The sequence below is a fragment of the Zea mays genome, chromosome 4 (assembly GCF_902167145.1).
Source record: "Zea mays cultivar B73 chromosome 4, Zm-B73-REFERENCE-NAM-5.0, whole genome shotgun sequence".
NCBI classification, from domain to species: Eukaryota; Viridiplantae; Streptophyta; class Magnoliopsida; order Poales; family Poaceae; genus Zea; species Zea mays.
The window spans coordinates 36043075-36065666 of record NC_050099.1 but is presented as its reverse complement, the minus strand read 5'-3'; the positions used below and the strand labels follow the sequence as shown (position 1 = coordinate 36065666).

At 48.1% G+C, this 22592-nt stretch overlaps 1 protein-coding gene across 1 annotated transcript; it reads right to left on the bottom strand.

Annotated features, from left to right (window-relative positions):
- Nucleotides 1-14440: 14440 nt before the first annotated feature.
- Nucleotides 14441-16308, bottom strand: LOC100193472 (putative cytochrome P450 superfamily protein). The gene has a single exon (NM_001138588.1). The coding sequence runs from the start codon at nucleotides 16262-16264 to the stop codon at nucleotides 14702-14704; it is 1563 nt and encodes a 520-aa protein (NP_001132060.1). The 5' UTR covers nucleotides 16265-16308; the 3' UTR covers nucleotides 14441-14701.
- Between the last annotated feature and the right edge of the window lie 6284 nt (nucleotides 16309-22592).

Genomic DNA, 22592 nt, shown 5'->3' with positions numbered 1-22592 from the left:
TTTGGCCCTTTAACCCCATTGCCTCACCAAAATCTTCAACTAAGAGTAAAAAGGCAATAAGAGTACAAAGATGAACTTGGAATCAGTTACTCTTTCATCGGAGTGCAGTGGAAGTCTTGCATGGTCCAAGTCCACCTTTTCCCTTTCAAACCTCCTTTGAGACTAAATTAAGCAAACTCAAGCACACAGTTAGTCTCAAAGGGTCAAGTTGTAGCACATCTCCCCCTAAATATGTGCATCACTTGCAAATGGACTTGTGAGGTCCGGGGAATGCTTGTACAACTTGAGCACCATAAATAAACAACAATATGCATTAAGGAACATGATCAAGGCATAAAACACATGTATGCTATAGATAAATCCAGGTTCCGCGAATCTAAGACATTTAGCTCACTACACAGCTTGCAAAAGGTCGACTCATCTAGAGGCTTGGTAAAGATATCGGCTAGCTGGTTCTCGGTGCTAACATAAAACACTTCGATATCTCCCTTTTACTGGTGGTCTCTCAAAAAGTGATGCCGGATGTCAATGTGCTTTATGCGGCTGTGTTCAACAGGATTATCCGTCATGCGGATAGCACTCTCATTATCACATAGGAGTGGGACTTTGCTCAGATTGTAGCCAAAGTCCCTGAGGGTTTGCCTCATCCAAAGTAGTTGCGCGCAACACTGTCCTGCGGCAACATACTCGGCCTCAGCGGTGGATAGGGCAACGAAAGTTTGTTTCTTAGAACTCCACGACACTAGGGACCTTCCTAAGAATTGGCACGTCCCCGATGTACTCTTTCTATCGACCTTACATCCAGCATAGTCGGAGTCTGAATATCCAATTAAGTCAAAGGTAGACCCCTTTGGATACCAGATCCCGAAGCAAGGCGTAGCGACTAAATATCTAAGAATTCGCTTCACAGCCACTAAGTGACACTCCCTTGGATCAGATTGAAATCTAGCACACATGCATACGCTAAGCATAATATCCGATCTACTAGCACATAAATAAAGTAAGGACCCTATCATAGACCGGTATGCCTTTTGATCAACGGACTTACCTCCTTTGTTGAGGTCGGTGTGTCCGTCGGTTCCCATTGGAGTCTTTGCGGGCTTGGCGTCCTTCATCCCAAACCGCTTGATCAAGTCTTGCATGCACTTTGTTTGGGAGATGAAGGTGCCATCTTTGAGTTGCTTCACTTGGAACCCAAGGAAATAGCTTAACTCGCCCATCATCGACATCTCAAACTTTTGAGTCATCACCCTGCTAAACTCTTCACAAGACTTTTGATTAGTAGAACCAAATATTATGTCATCGACATAAATTTGGCACACAAAAAGATCACCATCACAAGTCTTAGTGAATAACGTTGGATCGGCTTTCCCAACCTTGAAAGCATTAGCAATTAAAAAGTCTCTAAGGCATTCATACCATGCTCTTGGGGCTTGCTTAAGTCCATAGAGCGCCTTAGAGAGCTTACACACATGGTCGGGGTACCGTTCATCCTCGAAGCCAGGGGGTTGCTCCACGTACACCTCCTCCTTGATTGGCCCGTTGAGGAAAGCGCTCTTCACATCCATTTGGAACAACCTGAAAGAATGGTGAGTAGCATAGGCTAACAATATGCGAATTGACTCTAGCCTAGCCACAGGAGCAAAAGTCTCCTCAAAGTCCAAACCTGCGACTTGGGCATAACCTTTTGCCACAAGTCGTGCCTTGTTCCTTGTCACCACCCCGTGCTCGTCTTGTTTGTTGCGGAACACCCACTTGGTTCCCACAACATTTTGCCTGGGACGAGGCACCAGTGTCCAAACTTCATTTCTCTTGAAGTTGTTGAGCTCCTCTTGCATGGCCAACACCCAGTCCGGATCTAGCAAGGCCTCTTCTACCCTGAAAGGCTCAATAGAAGAGACAAAGGAGTAATGCTCACAGAAATTAACTAATCTAGAGCGAGTAGTTACTCCCTTGCTGATATCACCCAAAATTTGGTCGACGGGATGATTCCTTTGAATCGTCGCTCGAACTTGAGTTGGAGGTGCCGGTTGCGCTTCTTCCTCTATCGCATGAACATCTTGTGCTCCCCCTTGATCACACGCCTCTTCTTGATGAACCTGTTCATCATCTTGAGTTGGGGGATGCACCATTGTTGAGGAAGAAGGTTGATCTTTCTCCTTTTGTTCCAGTGGCCTCACATCTCCAATCGCCATGGTGCGCATTGCGGCCGTTGGAACGTCTTCTTCATCTACATCATCAAGATCAACAACTTGCTCTCTTGGAGAGCCATTAGTCTCATCAAATACAACGTCGCTAGAGACTTCAACCAAACCCGATGATTTGTTGAAGACCCTATACGCCTTTGTATTTGAGTCATAACCTAACAAAAACCCTTCTACAGCTTTGGGAGCAAACTCAGAATTCCTACCTTTCTTCACTAGAATGTAACATTTGCTCCCAAATACACGAAAGTAGGACACATTGGGTTTGTTACCGGTTAGAAGCTCATACGAAGTCTTCTTGAGGAGGCAATGAAGATACACCCGGTTTATGGCGTGGCACGTCGTGTTCACGGCTTTCGACCAAAACCGTTCGGGCGTCTTGAATTCTCCAAGCATTGTCCTCGCCATGTCTATGAGCGTCATGTTCTTCCTCTCTACCACACCGTTTTGCTGTGGTGTGTAGGGAGCGGAGAACTCGTGCTTGATCCCTTCCTCCTCAAGGTACTCCTCCACTTGAAGGTTCTTGAACTCAGACCCATTGTCGCTTCTTATCTTCTTCACTTTGAGCTCAAACTCGTTTTGGGCTCTCCTTAGGAAGCGCTTGAGGGTCCCTTGGGTTTCAGATTTATCCTGCAAAAAGAATACCCAAGTGAAGCGGGAAAAATCATCAACTATAACAAGACCATACTTACTTCCTCCTATACATAGATAGGCGACGGGTCCAAAGAGGTCCATATGAAGTAACTCCAGGGGTCTTGATGTTGTCATCACATTTTTGGCATGATGAGAATTTCCCACTTGTTTACCTGCTTGACAAGCTGCATAAGGTCTATCTTTTTCGAAAGTTACATTAGTTAGACCTATCACGTGTTCTCCCTTTAGAAGCTTGTGAAGGTTCTTCATCCCCACATGTGCTAAACGGCGATGCCACAGCCAGCCCATGCTAGTCTTAGCAATTAAGCATGCATCTAGACCGGCCTCCTCTTTTGCAAAAATCAACTAAATAAAGTTTGTCGTCTAGTACACCCTTAAAAGCTAATGAACCATCACTTCTTCTAAAGACAGACACATCTACATTTGTGAATAAACAGTTATATCCCATATTACAAAGTTGACTCACACACAACAAGTTATATCCAAGCGACTCAACTAAGAACACATTAGAAATAGAGTGCTCGGATGAAATAGCAATTTTTCCTAGCCCTTTCACCTTGCCTTGGTTCCCATCACCGAATATGATTGAATCTTGGGGATCCTTGTTCTTGACGTAGGAAGAGAACATCCTCTTTTCCCCCGTCATGTGGTTTGTGCATCCGCTGTCAATAATCCAGCTTGAGCCCCCGGATGCATAAACCTGCAAGGCAAATTTAGGCTTGGGTCTTAGGTACCCAACTTATGTTGGGTCCTACAAGGTTAGTTACAATAGTCTTAGGGACCCAAATGCAAGTCTTGTCTCCCTTACATTTGGCCCCTAATTTTCTAGCAATTACCTTCTTATCCTTTCTACAAATAGCAAAGGAAGCATTGCAAGCATAATAAATTGTAGAAGGTTCATTCATTACTTTCCTAGGAACATGAACAATATTTCTTCTAGGCATATGATGAACAACATTTTTCCTAGCCAAATTTCTATCATGCATAATAGAAGAACTAGAAGCAATCATGGCATGAGAATCAAAAGCATCATAACTTCTATAAACATTCCTAGAATGTCTCCTATCATGATACATGAAAGCATGGTTCTTTTGAGCACTACTAGCCATAGTGGCCTTCCCTTTCTCCTTGGCGGAGATGGAAACCTTATGGCTTGTTAAGTTCTTGACTTCCCTCTTGAAGCCAAGACCATCCTTAATTGAGGGGTGTCTACCAATCGTGTAGGCATCCCTTGCAAATTTTAGTTTGTCAAATTCACTCTTGCTAGTCTTAAGTTGGGCATTAAGACTAGCCACTTCATCATTCAAATTAGAAATTGTAACTAGATGTTCACTACAAGCATCAACATTAAAATCTTTACACCTATTGCAAATTGCAACATGTTCTACACAAGATGTTGATTTATTAGCTATTTCTAACTTAGCATTCAAATCATCATTTATGCTCTTTAAGCTAGAAATAGAGTCATGACATGTAGACAATTCACAAGAAAGCATTTCATTCCTTTTTATTTCTAAAGCAAGGGATTTTTGTGCCTCTACAAACTTATCATGTTCTTCATACAAAAGATCCTCTTGCTTTTCTAATAACCTATTTTTATCATTCAAGGCATCAATTAATTCATTAATTTTATCAACCTTAGTTCTATCTAGGCCCTTGAATAAACATGAATAGTCTATTTCATCATCGCTAGATTCTTCATCACTTGAGGAAGCGTAAGTACTAGTATCACGAGTGCTTACCTACTTTTCCCTTGCCATGAGGCAGGTGTGATGCTCGTTGGGGAAGAGGGCCGACTTGTTGAAGGCGGTGGCGGCGAGTCCTTCGTTGTCGGAGTCGGACGACGAACAATCCGAGTCCCACTTCTTTCCAAGGTGTGCCTCGCCCTTAGCCTTCTTGTAAGCCTTCTTCTTTTCCCTCTTGTTCCCTTGTTCCTGGTCACTATCATTATCGGGACAGTTAGCGATAAAATGACCAATCTTACCACATTTGAAGCATGAGCGCTTCCCCTTTGTCTTGGTCTTGTTTGGATGCTCCTTGCGACCCCTTAGCACCGTCTTGAAACGCTTAATGATTAGGGCCATCTCTTCCTCATTGAGTCATGCCGCCTCAACTTGTGCCACCTTGCTAGGTAGCACTTCCTTGCTCCTCGTTGCTTTGAGAGCAACGGTTTGAGGCTCGTGGATTGGGCCGTTCAACGCATCGTCAACGTATCTTGCCTCCTTGATCATCATCCGCCCGCTTACGAACTTTCCAAGTATCTCCTCGGGCATCATCTTGGTGTACCTAGGATTCTCACGAATATTGTTCACAAGATGTGGATCAAGGACAGTAAAAGACCTTAGCATTAGGCGGACGACATCGTGGTCCGTCCATCGCGTGCTTCCATAGCTCCTTATTTTGTTGACGAGGGTCTTGAGTCGGTTGTACGTTTGGGTTGGCTCCTCACCTCTGATCATTGCGAATCTCCCAAGTTCGCCCTCCACTAACTCCATCTTGGTGAGCATGGTGACTCATTCCCCTCATGTGAGATTTTGAGGGTGTCCCAAATCTGCTTGGCGTTATCCAAGCCGCTCACCTTATGGTATTCATCCCTGCACAATGAAGCTAGAAGAACAGTAGTAGCTTGTGCATTTTTGTGAATTTGCTCATTAATGAACATGGGACTATCTGTACTATCAAAGTGCATTCCATTTTCTACTATCTCCCATATACTTGGATGGAGAGAGAACAAGTGGCTACGCATTTTGTGACTCCAAAATCTGTAGTCCTCTCCATCAAAATGAGGGGGTTTACCGAGGGGAATGGAAAGCAAATGAGCATTGGAACTTTGCGGAATACGAGAATAATCAAAGGAAAAGTTTGAATTAACTGTCTTCTTTTTCTCGTAGTCGTTGTCGTCGTCCTTTTGGGAAGAGGAAGATTCGTCGCTGTCGTAGTAGACTATCTCCTTGATGCGCCTTGTTCTCTTCTTCCTCCTGTCTTTTCTTTTGTAGCCCGACCCCGAGTCAGTAGGCTTGTCATCCTTTGGATCATTGACGAAGGACTCCTTCTCCTTATCATTGACCACCATCCCCTTGCCCTTAGGATCCATCTCTTCAAGCGATTAGTCCCTTCCTTGAAGAGAATGGCTCTGATACCAATTGAGAGCACCTAGAGGGGGGTGAATAGGTGATCCTGTAAAACTTGAAACTTAAAGCCACAAAAACTTGATTAGGAGTTAGCACAATAAAGCCAAGTGGCTAGAAAGGAGTTCTTGCAAGACACGATAACCACAAGAAGATCAATCACAGATAGACACAGTGGTTTATCCCGTGGTTCGGCCAAGTTCAACACTTGCCTACTCCACGTTGTGGCGTCCCAACGGACGAGGGTTGCAATCAACCCCTCTCAAGCGGTCCAAAGACCCACTTGAATACCACGGTGTTTTGCTTTTTACTATATCCCGCGTGCGAGGAATCTCCACAACTTGGATCCTCTCGCCCTTACACTTTTGATGTTCACAAAGAAGCACGGAGTAAGGCTGGGATGAGCAACGCACACAAGACACAAAATCATAGCACAAATACGCACACAAGTCACAACTTGAGCTCACAACACAACCCAAAGAATTATCTACTCAAATGGAGCTCTAGTTGCTATCACAAAGAATCAAATGCGCGGAATTGAAGTCTTGGTGCTTAGGAATGCTTAGAGAATGCTTGGTGTTCTCCTCCATGCGCCTAGGGGTCCCTTTTATAGCCCCAAGGCAGCTAGGAGCCGTTGAGAGCATTTCAGGAAGGCAATTCTTGCCTTCTGTCGCCTGGCGCACCGGACAGTCCGGTGCACCACCGGACACTGTCCGGTGCGGATTTCTTTCCTTCTTTGGCGAAGCCGACCGTTGGCGGTTCAGAGCCGTTGGCGCACCGGACACTGTCTGATGCACACCGGACAGTCTGGTGCCCCCTTCTGACGTTGGCTCTGCCACGCATTGCGCGCGGATTACGCGACCGATCGTTGGCCCGGCCGACTGTTGGCTCACCGGACAGTCCGGTGCGCCACCGGACAGTCCGGTGAATTATAGTCGTACACCGCCGTCGAAGTCCCGAGAGCAGCTAGTTCGCAGATGCCAGCCTGGCGCACCGCACACTGTCCGGTGCACCCAGACTGAGCAGACTTTTGGCTGCTTCGAGCCAAGCTTTTCCAATTGAATTTTCTCTGATTCTAGCACTTAGACAAACATGTTAGTACACAAAAACCAATGTACTAAGTCTAGAATCATACCTTTGTATTGATTTGCACCTTATCCACAATTTGGCATAGTTTATCACTTAGGCACTTGTGTTGGACACTAAATCACCAAAATACTTAGAAATGGCCCAAGGGCACATTTCCCTTTCAATGGTTAGACAGAAAGAGTCAACAAAGTACTCGAGGATTTATTGAGAGCTTGTGTGTTGACCTTTGACAAGAGTTGGGAGTCCAGTTTGTCGTATGCAGAGTTTTCTTATAACAACAGCTACCAGGCCAGTATCAAGATGTCACCGTTTGAAGCCTTGTATGGACGAAAGTGCCAGACCCCTCTGATGTGGTCCAACATAGAGGAAAAGACACTGGAAGGGACTGCTTTTATTAAGGAGGCAAAAGAAAAAGTTGCCCTGATCCGAAAAAGACTACTCAAAGCTCAGAGTCGGTAGAAGAGTTACGCAGACAACCGAAGGAGAGAACTCAGTTTCGAAGGAGACTTCATCTACCTCAAGATCTCCCCAATGTGCGGGGTCAAAAGATTTCAAGTAAAAGGGAAGCTAGCTCCGCGATTCATCAGCCCCTATCCTATCATTGGCAGAATAGGGCCCGCAGCCTACCGCCTTAAATTGCCAGAATCCATGTCAGATTTCCACAATGTGTTTCATGTATCCCAGCTCCGCAAATGCCTGAAAGTACCAGAAAGTCACATCGAAGAAGAGACAATTCAGATTCAGAAGGATCTGTAGTACCAAGAAAAGCCGGTGAAGATTCTCGATTCAGCCATTCGAAAGACCCGGAACTCAGAAGTGAAACTCTGTAAAGTTCAGTGGAGCAGAGAAGGAGAGGAGGAGGCTACCTCGGAGAGTGAGGACTCTTTGAGGAGGGAATACCCTTACCTTTTCTCAAACCCAGTCTGAATCTCGAGGGCGAGATTCTTTTAAGTGGGGTAGGTTTGTAACATCCCAATGTTGATCCCAAGGTTAGAAACCCTAAAACTCCTAACCCCCCTAATTATCCCCTAAGACCCCTACCTCATGAGACATTTCATTCATCATATGCATACACTATGGTTGTTAGTAGCACCTCACATAGAATATTTTGACACCCAAGAAATATAGATAAATATTTGTTTAAAGGAAAAAGGAGATTATAGAAAAGAAGAAAGTAAAATAGATTTGGAAATAGGAAAAGAAAAAAAGAAAAGGAAATTTCTCTTCCCCCGGCTGGGCCGGTTTCTGGCCTAAGTTTCCCCCTCTCTCTCTCTCTCTCTCTCTCTTCCGCGCCCGCGCTCTCCCTCACGGCCCACCTCCCGCACGCCCGCACCCGCCTAACAGCCCGACCCCGCACGTCAACCGCTTCTGTCCTCTCCCCCACATCCGCTCTCCCTCTGTCAGCCCGACCGCGCTTGTCAGCCCCTCCCTCGCGCTCGTGATCAAGTTGTTGGCGCGATCGCTGCTGGCCACCACCCACCCCGTCACCTCACCATTAACGCGCTCGCCAGCAAGGTTTGGCGCCTTGCGCCTGCCCGAGCCATCCAATCACCCCGTCTGCCCGAGCCATCCAGTCGCCACCACTATGTGCCATCATCGTCGCCACGACAAGCGTCACCTGTTCTCGCCACCTCCCCTTCCTCCCCCTCCCCGGCCGCCTATAAAAGGATCGCCCCGAGCCCCTTACTTCATCGCACCAGGCCTTAGCCACTCCATCTTCCTCCCTCAGACCTAAACGAGCTCGACGCCGTCGTCCCTCCCATCTCCGATGAGCTCCGCTCTCCTCTCTCTGTTGGGTTCTAGTCAAATTAGTGTAGCTCTTGAGCTCCGCCACTTCACCACGAGCACGACACACCTTTTTCCCCTCTCCTATTACACCCATTGGCCTCGCTGACGATCTCATCGCTGTGGAGCCCACCACCCGCCGTGGATCGGCCATCCCAAGTGTCCACCGGCCAAATTGACTCCACCTCTGTGACCCCCTACCCCTGCCCGTTCTTTGCCACCATTCTATCAATCCAGAACCGGACCATCGGCGAGGAACCGCCATCAGGTTCACCGGTGACCGGTTCTCACCGTCGCGGACTGCCCTCCTCCTCCCCCCTGACACTGTTACCCCCCCTCCTCCTCTCTCTGTCACGTGGGCCCGCGCCCACGGTGTCCGCCGCACCGTCCCCTCTCCTCGTGGGACGTCTGGGCCCGTTCTGCCGCGGCGCCACGCGCCCGCGCTCGTCCGGGCCAAAATCCCCCCCCCCGGCCCAGCTATCCAGAATTCCTTTTCCCTTTTTCTTTTCCTCTTTTTCTTTTCCTATTTTCATATAAAATGCATATATTGATATTTTATGCACCAAAAATAGTCTAAATAAATTATAGGGCACAAAATAATAATATTTAAAACTTGGCACACTCCACCAAGCCGCCATGGTTGATGTATTGTTCATTACCTATTTTGCTAGGAGAAGAGGGATCCGATCCTCCGGAATTTGTAGCTCCGGAAGAAGGGCAGGAACTCGACCTCTCGGAAATAGATCTTTCGTGCCAGGAGAACTTCGATGAAGGCAAGTCCATTCTTCCCTTGATGCATAAATTACCTACTCTTTCTACCACTACCTAAGCCGGGAATAAGGGTTGGGTCCTTTGCATTGTGAGAAGAGAGATAGCCCGCATTAAAGAATATCTTTTGAGTACAAAATGTGGGATGAGAAAAGGGTAGTGTTTTTACTAAACGGTGTTTTCAAAAAAGTGTATGATTAAGGGTATTCACCCTTATCACCTTTTGGAGTGGGATAATCAGGGACTCCCTGGTTTAGGGGAGGGCCTCAGGTGTTGGCTCAGCCGGGTTAGGTGTGAGCATAAGGATTGTCCCCTCATATAAGGACCGGTTTGTCATCCTTCACTACTTATACTCATGACAAGTACAACCACTCGAGACTGTATGGGCAGTCACTCAATCTGAACTAGTATGGTCCAAACCCCAGGGTTATGATGGCTAGGGAGCACCGGGAGGATAAGGAGGGAGAATGTTTTGTCCGGTTTGGACATGGCGGTGGCCTAACTCCTTCCGGTATAACCGCTAAGGTAAGGACGTGCAGGGAAAGAAAGAGATTCGGATTCGGGTCTCATTGGCCATGAGACCGTAGAGCCGGACTAGTGGGTAAAGTGTACCCATCTACGCAGAGTTCAAACCTATTCGAATAGTCAGTGTCCACTGGTATGGACGAGTCTGGTGTGGTATGACAATTAGTGTTTATGACCTCCGTGAACAAGGAAATATGTGAGTGGGTGTTTTTGGAAATGAAAGCAATGCCACAGGAGGAGGAAGCTCAGTGGTGGTTGAGTGTGAAAATATGCTACTTCTTCCTTTGGGGAAAAACCATCAAAGTATTGCCCTTTTCTGAAAAAGAAGAGTGACTTCAGCTCCACCATATAAAGCATGTAACATATAGGTCCCTCTCTTTTTACGGGCGGGATTGGCTTGCGGAATACCTAGTGTATTCACCCAGATTTATTTATGTTTTTCAGCAGCTGAAGACTTCTTTTCTGCTATGCTCGACTAGAAGGGGGTTGTATCTGCACCCAGTCTACCTGTGGCTTGGGCTAGATGATCTTCCATTGTGCTTTGCTTTTCAGGCTCGCTAGAGCTTGTATTTTGGTATTGTAATAACTTTTATTCAAACTCTATACTATTTGAAGTAAGGAATGTGGTTACTAGCCTCCTGGGACTAGTAATTGTTTCACATTTGAGTCCTAGAGGATTGGGGCGCTTCAAGGTGCCGCCTTGCTCGACGATTTGTTTGGAGCCTTTGACCATCAACTCAAAGCTCACAAACTTTCCTATCACTTCCTCGGGAGACATTAGCTTATATCTAGGATCACCACGTATTAATTGAACTTGTGTAGGATTGCGAAAAACGAGTGATCTTAGAATAACATTGACCATTTCATGGTCATCCCATTTGGTGCTCCCGAGGTTGCGTACTTGGTTAACTAAGGTCTTGAGCCGGTTGTATATTGCTTGTGGCTCCTCTCCTTGGTTGAGGACGAATCGTCCGAGCTCCCCCTCGATCGTCTCCCACTTGGTGATCTTGGTCACCTCATCCCCTTCGTGTGCGGTCTTGAGCACATCCCAAGTCTCCTTGGCGCTCTTCAATCCTTGCACCTTATTATACTCCTCTCAGCATAGAGAGGCGAGGAGTATAGTAGTGGCTTGGGAGTTGAAGTGCCGGATTTGGGCGACCTCATCTGAATCATATCCTTCATCTCCTACGGATGGTACCTGCGCTCCAAACTCAACAATGTCCCATATGCTAGCGTGGAGTGAGGTTAGGTGATGCCTAATTTTATCACTCCACATACAATAATCTTCACCATCAAAAACCAGTGGTTTGCCTAATGGAACGGAAAGTAAAGGAGTGTGTTTGGAAATGCGGGGATAGTGTAGGGGGATCTTACTAAACTTCTTGCGCTCATGGCGTTTAGAAGTGACGGACGGTGCGTCGGAGCCGGAGGTGAAGGGAGACGAAGAATCGATCTCATAGTAGACCACTTTCTTCATCTTCTTCTTCTTGTCGCCACTCCAGTGTGACTTGACACGGGGAGGTGATTCCTCCCTTCCTTTGGCGCTGGACTCCCTTGATGGAGCCTTCCTGTGGCTTGTGCCCGTTTCCATCTCCCTCTTGGTGGATCCTCCCGACATCACTTCGAGTGGTTAGACTCTAATGAAGTACCGGGCTCTGATACCAACTGAAAGTCACCTAGATGGGGGGTGGATAGGCAAAATCTGAAATTTACAACTTAATCCACAAACTACAAGTCGGGGTTAGCGTTAGAGCGAATATAAAGTCCGGGAGAGAGGGAAAACAAATCAACCGAGAAAATAAGGCGGATGACACGATGATTTATTTTACCGAGGTTCGGTTCCAAAGAACCTAGTACCCGTTGAGGTGGTCACAAAGACCGGGTCTCTTTCAACCCTTTCCCTCTCTCAAACGGACACTTAGACCGAGTGAGCTTTCTTCCTTGATTTCCAGGGTCACTTAGACCCTGCAAGGACCACCACACAATTGGTGTCTCTTGCTTCACTTACAAGGCTTTGGGAGTAAGAATAAGAGAAAGAAGAAAGCCAACCAAGCAACAAGAGCAACAAGGAAACACAAGACGATCTTCTCACAAGTCCTAAAATACTAGAGTTGAATTGTGGACTTGGATTTAATCGGAGGCTTTGATTTGTGTCTTAGAGTGTAGTGTATTGCTCTTGTATTGAATGCGCTGTTGTGAATGCTTGGATGGTTGGAGTGAAGGTGGTTGTGGGGTATTTATAGCCCGCAACCACCAATTCAACCATTGGGGCAGGCTGTTGTCGATGGGCGCACCGGATAGTCTGGTGCGCCAGCCACGTCACCCAACTGTTAGGGTTCTGACGGTTTCGACCATTGGAGCTTTGTCTTCATGTGGCACCGGACAGTCTAGTGTCGCACCGGACAGGCACTGTTCACTGTCCGGTGTGCCTTCTGGCGACTGCTCTGACTCTACGCGAACTGTCCGCGCACTATAGCACTTTTGCAGGTGTCTGTTGCAGTCGACCGTTGCGCTGGAGCCGTTGCTCCGCTGGTGCACCGGACAGTCCGGTGGTATACTGGACAGTCCGGTGAATTATAGCAGAGCGGCTCTTCTGAAACCCGAAGGTGGCAAGTTCAGACTTGTACGGCCCTGGCGCACCGGACAGTCCGGTGCGCCAGACCAGGGTTCTCTTCGGTTTCTTTTGCTCCTTTCTTTTGAACCCTAACTTTGATATTTTTGTTGGTTTGTGTTGAACCTTTGGCACCTGTAGAATATATAATCTAGAGCAAACTAGTCAGTCCAATTATTTGTGTTGGGCATTCAACCACCAAAATTATTTATAGGAAAAGATTAAACCCTATTTCCCTTTCAATTTAGAGTTAGGATTTACCCAACCTGAGATCCTCTATTGTTCATCTTCTTCCTCTCGGTTTGGGGATTAGGGTTAGGATTACATAGCCTGAATCCCTAATCTTTTGATGTTAGGCGTTTTGGGCTAGGAGACGCCCCTAATCCCCATATGTTCTTCTTCCTACATCCTCTAATTCTTATCTAAGTTCTAGTCTCGAGTGGCGGTAGGCTAGGATGCCTCTCCAAGCCCTCCCAGTTCTAACTCGAATCGAATTCAAGACTCTAATTTCTTTGATTAGGGAATCCAGGGTTCTTAGGTGGCGTCGAGGCCATTGATAGATTACGGTGAACTCAATATCTTTCCTAAGATCCTAGAATTCCAATCTGATTTCCTACCTCGATGATGATAGAGTCCTAATCTAAACCGAGGGGAAATTCCGGTTATACCTCCTTGTTTTCTCTCTATGTCCGTTACACAGAGGAGATATTCAACAGAATCCTCTTACCCCAGCCACACATGAATGAGGGCACAAGGGCATGCTGCTCTGAAGGGATGCCATCGAGCTAGAAGCAAAATTAGTCATTCGATTTAGCATTGAGCAAAGCAAAAGCCTAAGGGGAGGAGGGATAGGGGAGTAATGCAATTGCAAGGAGCATGAGGCTGTCCGCAGCATGTCGTGTAAAATAGGAGATTTGCACTGTAGATTACATTATTTACATGGTGAAGTTTAAAATAGAAGATGAGATAGTGGATGTGATAGGATAGCTATTGGAGACAACCTGAGTGTGTGGGTTTTGCGGTACCATCTGTCCGATTGTGAGGAGGGAACCGTTGGGGATGATGGGCTGGAAGGGCCACAACATGTCGTCAAGGATGGCGTCGTGGCTATAGCTCATGTTGGGGATGGGCTGGAAGGGCCACAACACGTCGTCGAGGTTAGCAACGCGACTGTAGATCATGTGGGCATGGAGCATGGACTCAACGACGTATTGGGAGTCGTGCTTTTCGCTCCTGTTGGACTTGTTCTGTAGGTCATTGACGCACGGCCGTGGCACCGTCACGGTAGCTAGGATCGGGAAGAAGACTATGTTCTGTCTCGCTGAGTTCCTGCGTTATTGTCAGCTCCAATAAAAAAATAAGGGTATGTTTGGGAGAGCTCTCAAGCCGGCTCGTGGAGGAGCCCTCCCAAACGGTCTTAATAAAAGAGCTCCCAACAAAGAGCACCGAGGAGCCGGAGCCATTTTTATAGAGAGAAGCCGGAGCTAAAAAAATTGACTCCTAGCGGCTCCTCCTCTCACTCTCTTTCTCTTGAGTCAAGAGGAACCGTTTTGCCAAACGATTTATTAAAAAAAAACACTGGCTCTTGTAGATGAGCTATTCTTGAAGAGAAGCCAGAGTCGGAATCATTTTTAGAGGAGACAGATCTGTACTAAACGGGCCTAACTCTAACTGTTGATGGACAAAAGAAAAACTGATTTTTTTATTAATATTATAACTTTTAGGACAATCAGAGCAGTGCAGTGCAAATACATGAAAGCCTCTAGCCAACAAGAGCAGGGCATGCTAACAACATGACTCCACAAGTCCACAGGAAATTTGGTAGCGAATTTTTTACTAAATTCGCTGAACTTCACTGAAAGAAAAGCACATGCATGCAGCAACAAACAAGAGCAGAAAAGTGCAGACGTTCGGTTCGACAACGACAACCCGTGTGGTCAGTTGGCGTTCCTTGTGCACCGGACGACGGTGGCACGGAGCGGCCGGCGCATCACGACGGACAGCTCCTGCTTCTCGGCGAACTCCACCGGCTCACCGGGGACCTGGAGCCACTCGAACTCGGCGACGAGACTGGCCACGAAGAACTCGAGGTGCAGCAGAGCGAGCGCCATCCCGGGGCAGATCCGCCGCCCGGCGCCGAACGGTATCATCTTGACCTCCTTCGCGCCGGTGAGGTCAACGTCCGCGCCCTCGCCGCCGGGCAGGAACCGCTCCGGCCGGAACCGCAGCGGGTCGGGCCACACCGCCTCGTCGAGCCCCAGCGCGACGAGCGTGAAGTTGAGGGACGCGCGCCGCGGCACGCGGAAGCCTTCGATGGTCGCGTGGTCGCCACCGCCGTCGTCGTCTTGGATGCCGGTCGCGGCGTGCGGGATCGCGAAGTGGCCCGGCGGGTGGCGGCGGAGCCCCTCCAGGACCACTGCGCGAAGGTACGGCATCCGCGGCAGGTCCTGCTCCTGGACGCCCGCGCCGCCGGTGACCTGGTGGATCTCGGCCCGGAGCCTTGCTTGGATCTCCGGATGCGCCACGAGGTTGGCCATGATCCATTGCGCCTCGGTCGCCGTGTTGTCGGTGCCGACGGCCACGAACTCGGCGCACAAGCTCACCATCTCGCCCTCCGTGAGGTTCCTGCCCCCGTCCTCGGGGATCCGGAGGTCGAGTAGCGTGTCCACGTACGTGTCCGCGCCGGCGTTGGCGTCGGAGCCTCGTTGCGCGCGGCACGCCCGTATGAGAGGGGCGAAGAGCTCCTCCTGCCGGCGGCGGAGGGACAGCATCTGCTTCCACCGGCGCCGGAACAGGAGGCTGGTGAGCGCGGGGCACACGTCGAACACCTGGAAGCCGAGCACCGACTTGAGGAACTCCCGCTGCAGCGCCTCCACGGACGCGACGACGGCGTCGGTGGCGAGGCGCTCGCCGAAGCACATGGTGACGAGGACGTGGAACATAGCCCGGTGCAGGAGCCCCTCGACGACGACGGCCCTGCTGCCGGCGTCGCGCGCGACGCCGGCGACGAGCCCCCGCAGCGCGCGGCGGCGGGCGGCGGCGAACCGGCCCATGCGCGACGGGTGGAACACGTTGCCCGTGAGGTTGTGACGGAGCGCGCGCCAGACCGGGCCGTAGGCGCCGGATGTGATGTTGCGCTGGCCACTGGAGAAGAGGCGGAAGGGGAGGCTGGCCGGCGGCCTGTCGGCGAAGGCGGCGCCGCCCTGCACCAGCACGCGGTGCGCCACGACGTGGTCGGCGATGAAGATGGCCGGGCGGGACGGGAGCAGGTAGAGCGTGAAGACGGGCCCGTAGCGGGACCGCGCGGCGGAGAGGATCCGTTCGATGCCGAAGTTCGTTCGGCCGAGGAAGAGGAGCGGGGTGATCAGCGACAGCAGCGACGGGCCGGGCGGGAGCGCCGGCGGCGGTCCGGTGGCGGTGAACGAACGGAGGATGGAGAGGAGGCCGATGACTGCGATGCAGATGGCTACGGTGAGGGAGTAGTAGAGCAAGTCTTCCATGGCTGCCGGTGAGTGCAGCTGCCAGTGCCAATGTCAGGAAGGAGAGGAGACGATGCAATTTTATATTGTATGTTATGTTATTTATAAAGCAATTACAATTAAAATTGACGGTAGAAAGGTGACTTTAGCCTGAGGCATCATTTTAGCACGGTGCAGCAGGCCAGCAGCTGAGCAATGCAACTGTGCAAAGGACAAAAAAGGGTGCATGTACTATATGGTGGGTCTGCATCTCGGGCGCTGCCCTACCAACACTCATGCGTGTCGCTTCCACCTACAGATGTTTAAATGGGCGGGCCGTATCGGCCCGGCCCAAATACGGCTAGACCGGACACGGATTAGGATCGTGTCGACCCGGCCTGAAGTAGCTAGCGGGCTGTGTCGTGCCGGCCCACGGCCCCCAAGCGAGGTCCAAGCACGGCCCACTGGGTTAATAATCGTACCGGGCCGGCCCACGACCCGACGGGCCTAACGGGCCCATAATAATATATGACATTTAAATGATAAAAATATCCTAAAAGTATGCATTTTTAGGGTTTAAATCATATTTATTAGTTCTAAACATTTATTTACACCCACATAACCAACAAAAACACATGTTTCTTGTGTTTTATACTCTATATTCAAGTATAATATATGTATTTATATGAAAAAAATAAAATCGGGCCGTGCCGGGCCTAGCCCATCGTGTCGTGTCGGGCCAAACCCGTGTCGTGTTTCGGACCGCCCGACAAGCCCGGTCCGTTTGGACATCTATACTTCCACCTCACTCACTTGGCCATTTGCCCATTTATGTCCCTCCCTCAACTTTACGGGTGTGTTTGAGATGGCAACCGGTTTGAAACCCGTGAGTATATGATTTACAAATTTATATTCATGGAAGTAATGTTAACATTGTATATGTATCTTTTATATGCAACTGATACACACATACCTATTATTCGTGGATGACACAAATCTGTAGGCACATAATTACAAATATATTTATCTATCTATATATCTATACAAAGTACAAATACATACGTACATTTATAATATACATATACATATATATACACACATATAAATCAAATACGGGTTCACGGGCACGAGTACGACCTTTTCATATCCATGAGAAAAAAACCACCGGGTTGAGAATCACACCTAAATCTGCACCCTATCGGGTTCTTGCCCGTGGGCATGCGGGTAAAATGTGGTTGTTGCCATCCCTATATTTGGTTACAATCAGGGCCGGCTCTACATTTTTAGGCCCCTGAGCGACTGTAAAATGTAGGCCCCTGTCGGAGAGAAAACACCAGCGGGGTGGCAGAATGCACCCGCCTAATCCAGTGAACTAGGGGGAGCCTAGGGATTTGCCTCACCAGTTGGATGAACTCAAGAATACAAGGGTTAGAGTGGTTCAGGACACCGGAGTGTAATACCCTACATCCATTGTGAGTTGTATTGCATGAGGAATGGGAGTCTACGTGTATTCGAAGATCTCCGAGGGAGTCTCTATGTGTTGTCCAAAGCCTGAGTTGGCTCTCTCTACGAGACTGAGTTCTAGCGTGTGCATGTCCTCCCTCTTATAGCCCAAGGGAGGCGTGTACATGATGATCGAGCCCCAAAAAGTGGGCCCAATAATCTATTGCTAGGTATGGAGTAAGTGGGGCGTCGGTCCGTGGAGAACCAATATCTTCACTTGATCGTCGTGAAGACATCTTGGCTTGTCGTGCCCTTGCCCCATCTTGTAGGAGCAGAGCGCAGGAGTAGGTTGTGGCGTAGGCTGATACGCTACATGTGTAGGGGCACTCAGGCGGCGGCGTCCTGTCTTCTCCGCTTGTCACCCTTTGCTTCGGTACTGCACGGGCTATAATGGGAGTCATGATGATAACAACCCACACGGTGCAGAGAGTCAATGGTCTTGCCTCGGTAACACGCGAGTTACTGTGCGGGCCGTGTACTGCGGACCCACCGCCTGCCGCTGGGGCGGGCAGGCATACGTCTCGTCCTTAGTTAATGCAGAGACGTAGTGCACTCAGAGGTTGACGCCAGGCTTTCCCCAATGGCTTACGTCACACATCATAGAACACATGGTAGCACCGGGCCTCGCCTTATGTGGGGAGTAATGAGTGAGACCTCCCTTCCTCGTAACAGCTCCAGACCTTCCTTGGTTGGGGGTCTCAATGGTATTCGGGGGAGGTCCCGTCTCCTCCGGTGGTGTTGGCCAGCAAGTGGCAGCACCGGACCCCCTTAGGCCAGAGGTCCGGGTGGCCTGCCATGAGGGTCGAGGCTGTTCCCGAGGGTCCGGTCCCCAGGCGCAGTTGTCGAGAGCCCACGTCTTCAAGACATGTGGTGACCCTAGACCCGCTGCGTTGGGGTTTCGGAGTGCTGATTATAAGTGTCTGTCTTCACCCGAATCCAGTGGCCTTACTGGATAGGCCCAGCGACTAGGCTAGGATGAACCACCATTAGCATAGTGGTTAAGGGTAGTCCCGGAGGATCCGCCTTGACCCAGCAGTAGTGGGTACCCCAATCTTGAGGTACCGATAGTGGCCCCCAGGCCCACCTCGAGTGAGGTGGTGAACCCATAGGCGGGCCATATCTGGACCTTGCTTCTAAGTCGTCAAGCATATGGCCCCATGCCTGGTGACCTGAATTGAAAAGGTTTCCCTGCACATGGCCCCGTTTTAGTGCTTAACGGCGTACCTACAGGGTCCTCCTCCTGATTGCCTTCAATCCTCTAGATTATGCTTTTGGACCCTGCCAAGCAGGATTTTAGAAACCTATACCTTGGTTAGGGTAAGGTTTAGGCCTCTAGAAGCCAAGTCCTAGGTACTAGAACAAATGTTCTAGAGTGGCGGAGCATGTAGGCTTAGGGTACAAGACCAGGCTAAGCGGCTACATGACTTTGGACCACCACTAAGAACGTGGTCCTTTCCCCGTAGGCCTAGATCCTTGTGACCCAATCCTTATCCATTGCAAGGGAAGGTTCAGAAACTGAGTAACAAGGTGGAAACATAATCCAGGTTTCATGAAGGTAACAAAAATTGGATCCTGCACAGGGTTTTAGGTGAGTGGCGTCCAGACCTCACTTACTATTGTAAAGACAAGTTCTTTCCCTCAACTGGCACTCTGGGATATTGGTAACCTCGGAAGTGTGAGGCTACGATTAGACCAGGGGTCGATCCCTGTTGTGGCTAAGGATCGGTGCTTAGCAGCGCACCCTCGGGATTCTTACCCTAATGTATTCAATCCTTCAAATAGTAATGCATATTCTTACAGGTCCTAGTTTGGGACCATCCCTTGAGCTTGAACAAGGTTCAGAACGCTAAGCACTCAGTCCGGAGTACTAGGTCAGCTGTCCTAGGGTGGTGAAGCATGTAGGTTTAAGGTACAGGACCAGGCTAAGCGGCTACACGACTTCGGGCCACCCCCAAGAACGTGGACCTTTCCCCTGGTCTAAGCTCTTAGTGATCGGATCCTCATTCATTATCAAGCGATGTTCCAAACTAGGTGCAAAAAACATGCACTATTATTCGAGTTTCATGATTACAACAGAAGTTTAGATCCACATAAGGGGTAGAGGGAAACAACATGCGTGAACAAGAAAAGAAACTGATGGATGAGAACTGGTTCTTCCTTCACAATCGAATACATGTGATACCCAAGACCAAGTTTATAAGGGTGGCTCTCACCGGGCTGGGCCATAGATGGCACCAGAGGCCGACCTTACGAGGGCGGACCTTACCGAACTGGAAAATAGATAAATGTAATCCTATTACAAAGGAAGTGTTCGTTCTCATGTTACCTTTCGAGTGTAAGGTTCGGGGCCAACCTAAACCGACTGAGCTCTGTTGTGCGTCTGACTCGAAGGGTAAGCAACGCCCGGTGGAGGTTGTTGGCTGCTACCCCGAATGACATGGAGCTTGTGGCCGACGGATTGGGTCTTGAGACCATCGGTGCGCGTGGGGAGCTCTGGTGGGGCCTCCACGACCGACTAGCCACCTCATGCATGATGAGGTATTCGAAGGTGTAACCCATTATTGGCTTGCTTGCTGGTCTCTATCAACACGCCGAGGGAGTTGGGACTGAACCCCCCTCCGGGTGTAAGCGACGGTGGAGACTTAACACGCCATGAGTTTGTGCGGTGACCGATGACGGTCATCGCGTGCACCGTGGGACCAGGACATAGGCTAGCGCAGCGGACTACGCTAGCCTTGCTCCTGGCCCATGGGGGCCATGTTAACAAATGTGTAGCCTTTGTTATTATAGCTTCCTAGAACCCATTGGCAGGTAGAAGAAGTCATTTCTCCCGGGTGGGGGAGATGACTCCATCTTGAGGTGCCGACAACCCCCTTAGACTTAAAGTATTTATTCATTTTTAATTACCTTAACAAGCAATGAAGTAGATAACTAGATACGCATTCCATTCTTATACATAATTTTGATATTGTAAACAAAATACAACAATATAAAGTAATATGATTAATTGATTACCTGAAATTAAATCCAATCTCTAGTAACCTCATGACACTTATGCTTCAATGCTTAGTACAAAAATTCCTTTGAGCATTTCTTGAGGCAAAATCATTAAGAATATGTCAAGATCAATGTTGTCCAAGACATCCTTTTCAATGCAGCACATGCCCAAGCCATTCAATCTTTCTTGTAACATTGTTGATCTCAAACAGTTCTTCAAAAGCTTCAATTTTGAGAAACTTCTTTCAGCTGATGCTACAGTCACGGGTACAATTAAGAGAATCTGATAGGTAATAGAGACATTTGGATAACAATCTGCGGTTGTAACAAACTGAAGAATTTCACGCGCTGACATCATTGCAACACCTTTAATTCACAGAAAAAAAACATCAAGGTTGACATCACATGAGTTCTCATGAGAAAAAGCTTCTGCAAATGTAGTACAACATTTACGCAGATCATTATCATCCAAGGAATTCAGATTTGTTGAGTTGAATAAGAAGTCAAAACCTTTTCAAATGTCTTCACTTGCTTAAATCAACTAGTTAGTGAAACAATCGTTGTGTCAACAATCACTTAAAAGTAATTAACTCTAAATGATTCCATAGCTGATAATTGTAATTCTTCATCGTTGTCATTGATTTCATCAAAATGCTTCTTCCTTTTACCTTGACGTTTTACTGGAAATTTTGGCTCTATATCATCCATATCATAAGCAATGGATTTTGCAATCTGAACACTAGAATCAAATTTATCATTTCTGTACTTCTAAAAATATGATATGACCCCTTCAATTTGCTTGAGAGTAGCATCTATGCAGACAATCTTAGGATGTAACCTCACCATATTCACATAAAATAGTATATCATGCCAGATAACCATACCCAGTAAAAATTCAAAACTCTCAAGTGATTTGATTAAAGATTGAGCATCACTTACTGCAGCTGGGTCATCAGTAGAAGCCTTCTCCACTTCCCGCAAAGCTGCCCTGATTTGAGGAGCTTGATGCCTGATAGGTTGCACACTTTTTATTCGACTCTCCCAACGAGTACTAGATAAAGGTTTCACAGTAAGCTTTGTAACATTTTGGCGTAAAAATATTCCACCTTTTAGTAGAACGTGAAAACAATGCATATATTTGTTCATCACCATATAGATTTTCCATATGGGATGAAGGCTGCATATTTTCCTATGCGACATTATCCTCATTGACATCAACATCTGTAATTAAATTCTGCTCATTCATAGTATCATTATTAACCCCAACATCTGTATTTAAATTATCATATCATGCTCTGGCTCATGACTAGGTCCAGGTTGCTGCTCTTCCTCTACAGTGACATTAGCATTACTAGAAGCCGAAGAGAACTTATGTAAGACACCCTTTTGTGATTCAATAAATTGATCTTCTTGTTTTCTATTTTTTTTTTCTTTTCTGGGCACCGGACAAATGCTTCTTAGGCAACATTGCAACGCCTAAACGATGAACGAAATTAACTGTGTAAGTACCCTATCCTGGTAGTATGATAGATTGATAGTATCCTAAATCCTTAAATATATGGAATTGAATTTTAGATGAGATGATAGATGAGGATTTGAGGAATTATGTTTTGCCTTTGTCGCTGCAAGTCTGCAAGACGGATGGCGATGACGCGATATCTGCCTGTCCGCAGTGGGCTATCGATCCGAGGCGACGAACAGACGAGGCGATCAGGCGACGAACGGACAAGGCGATCAAGCGAGGAATAGACAAACGCCAGGAGGCAAAGTACGGTTCGGCGGACGACTGCACGAGCGAAGTCCGCTGGACCAACTACAACCAGCAGTCTGTGCTCGTTCTTCTCATATACTCCCTCTGTTTCTTTTTAGT

Bases quoted from the DNA above. Each gene is read 5' to 3' on its own strand.
- LOC100193472 (NM_001138588.1), bottom strand. From the start codon at position 16,264: ATGGAAGACTTGCTCTACTACTCCCTCACCGTAGCCATCTGCATCGCA.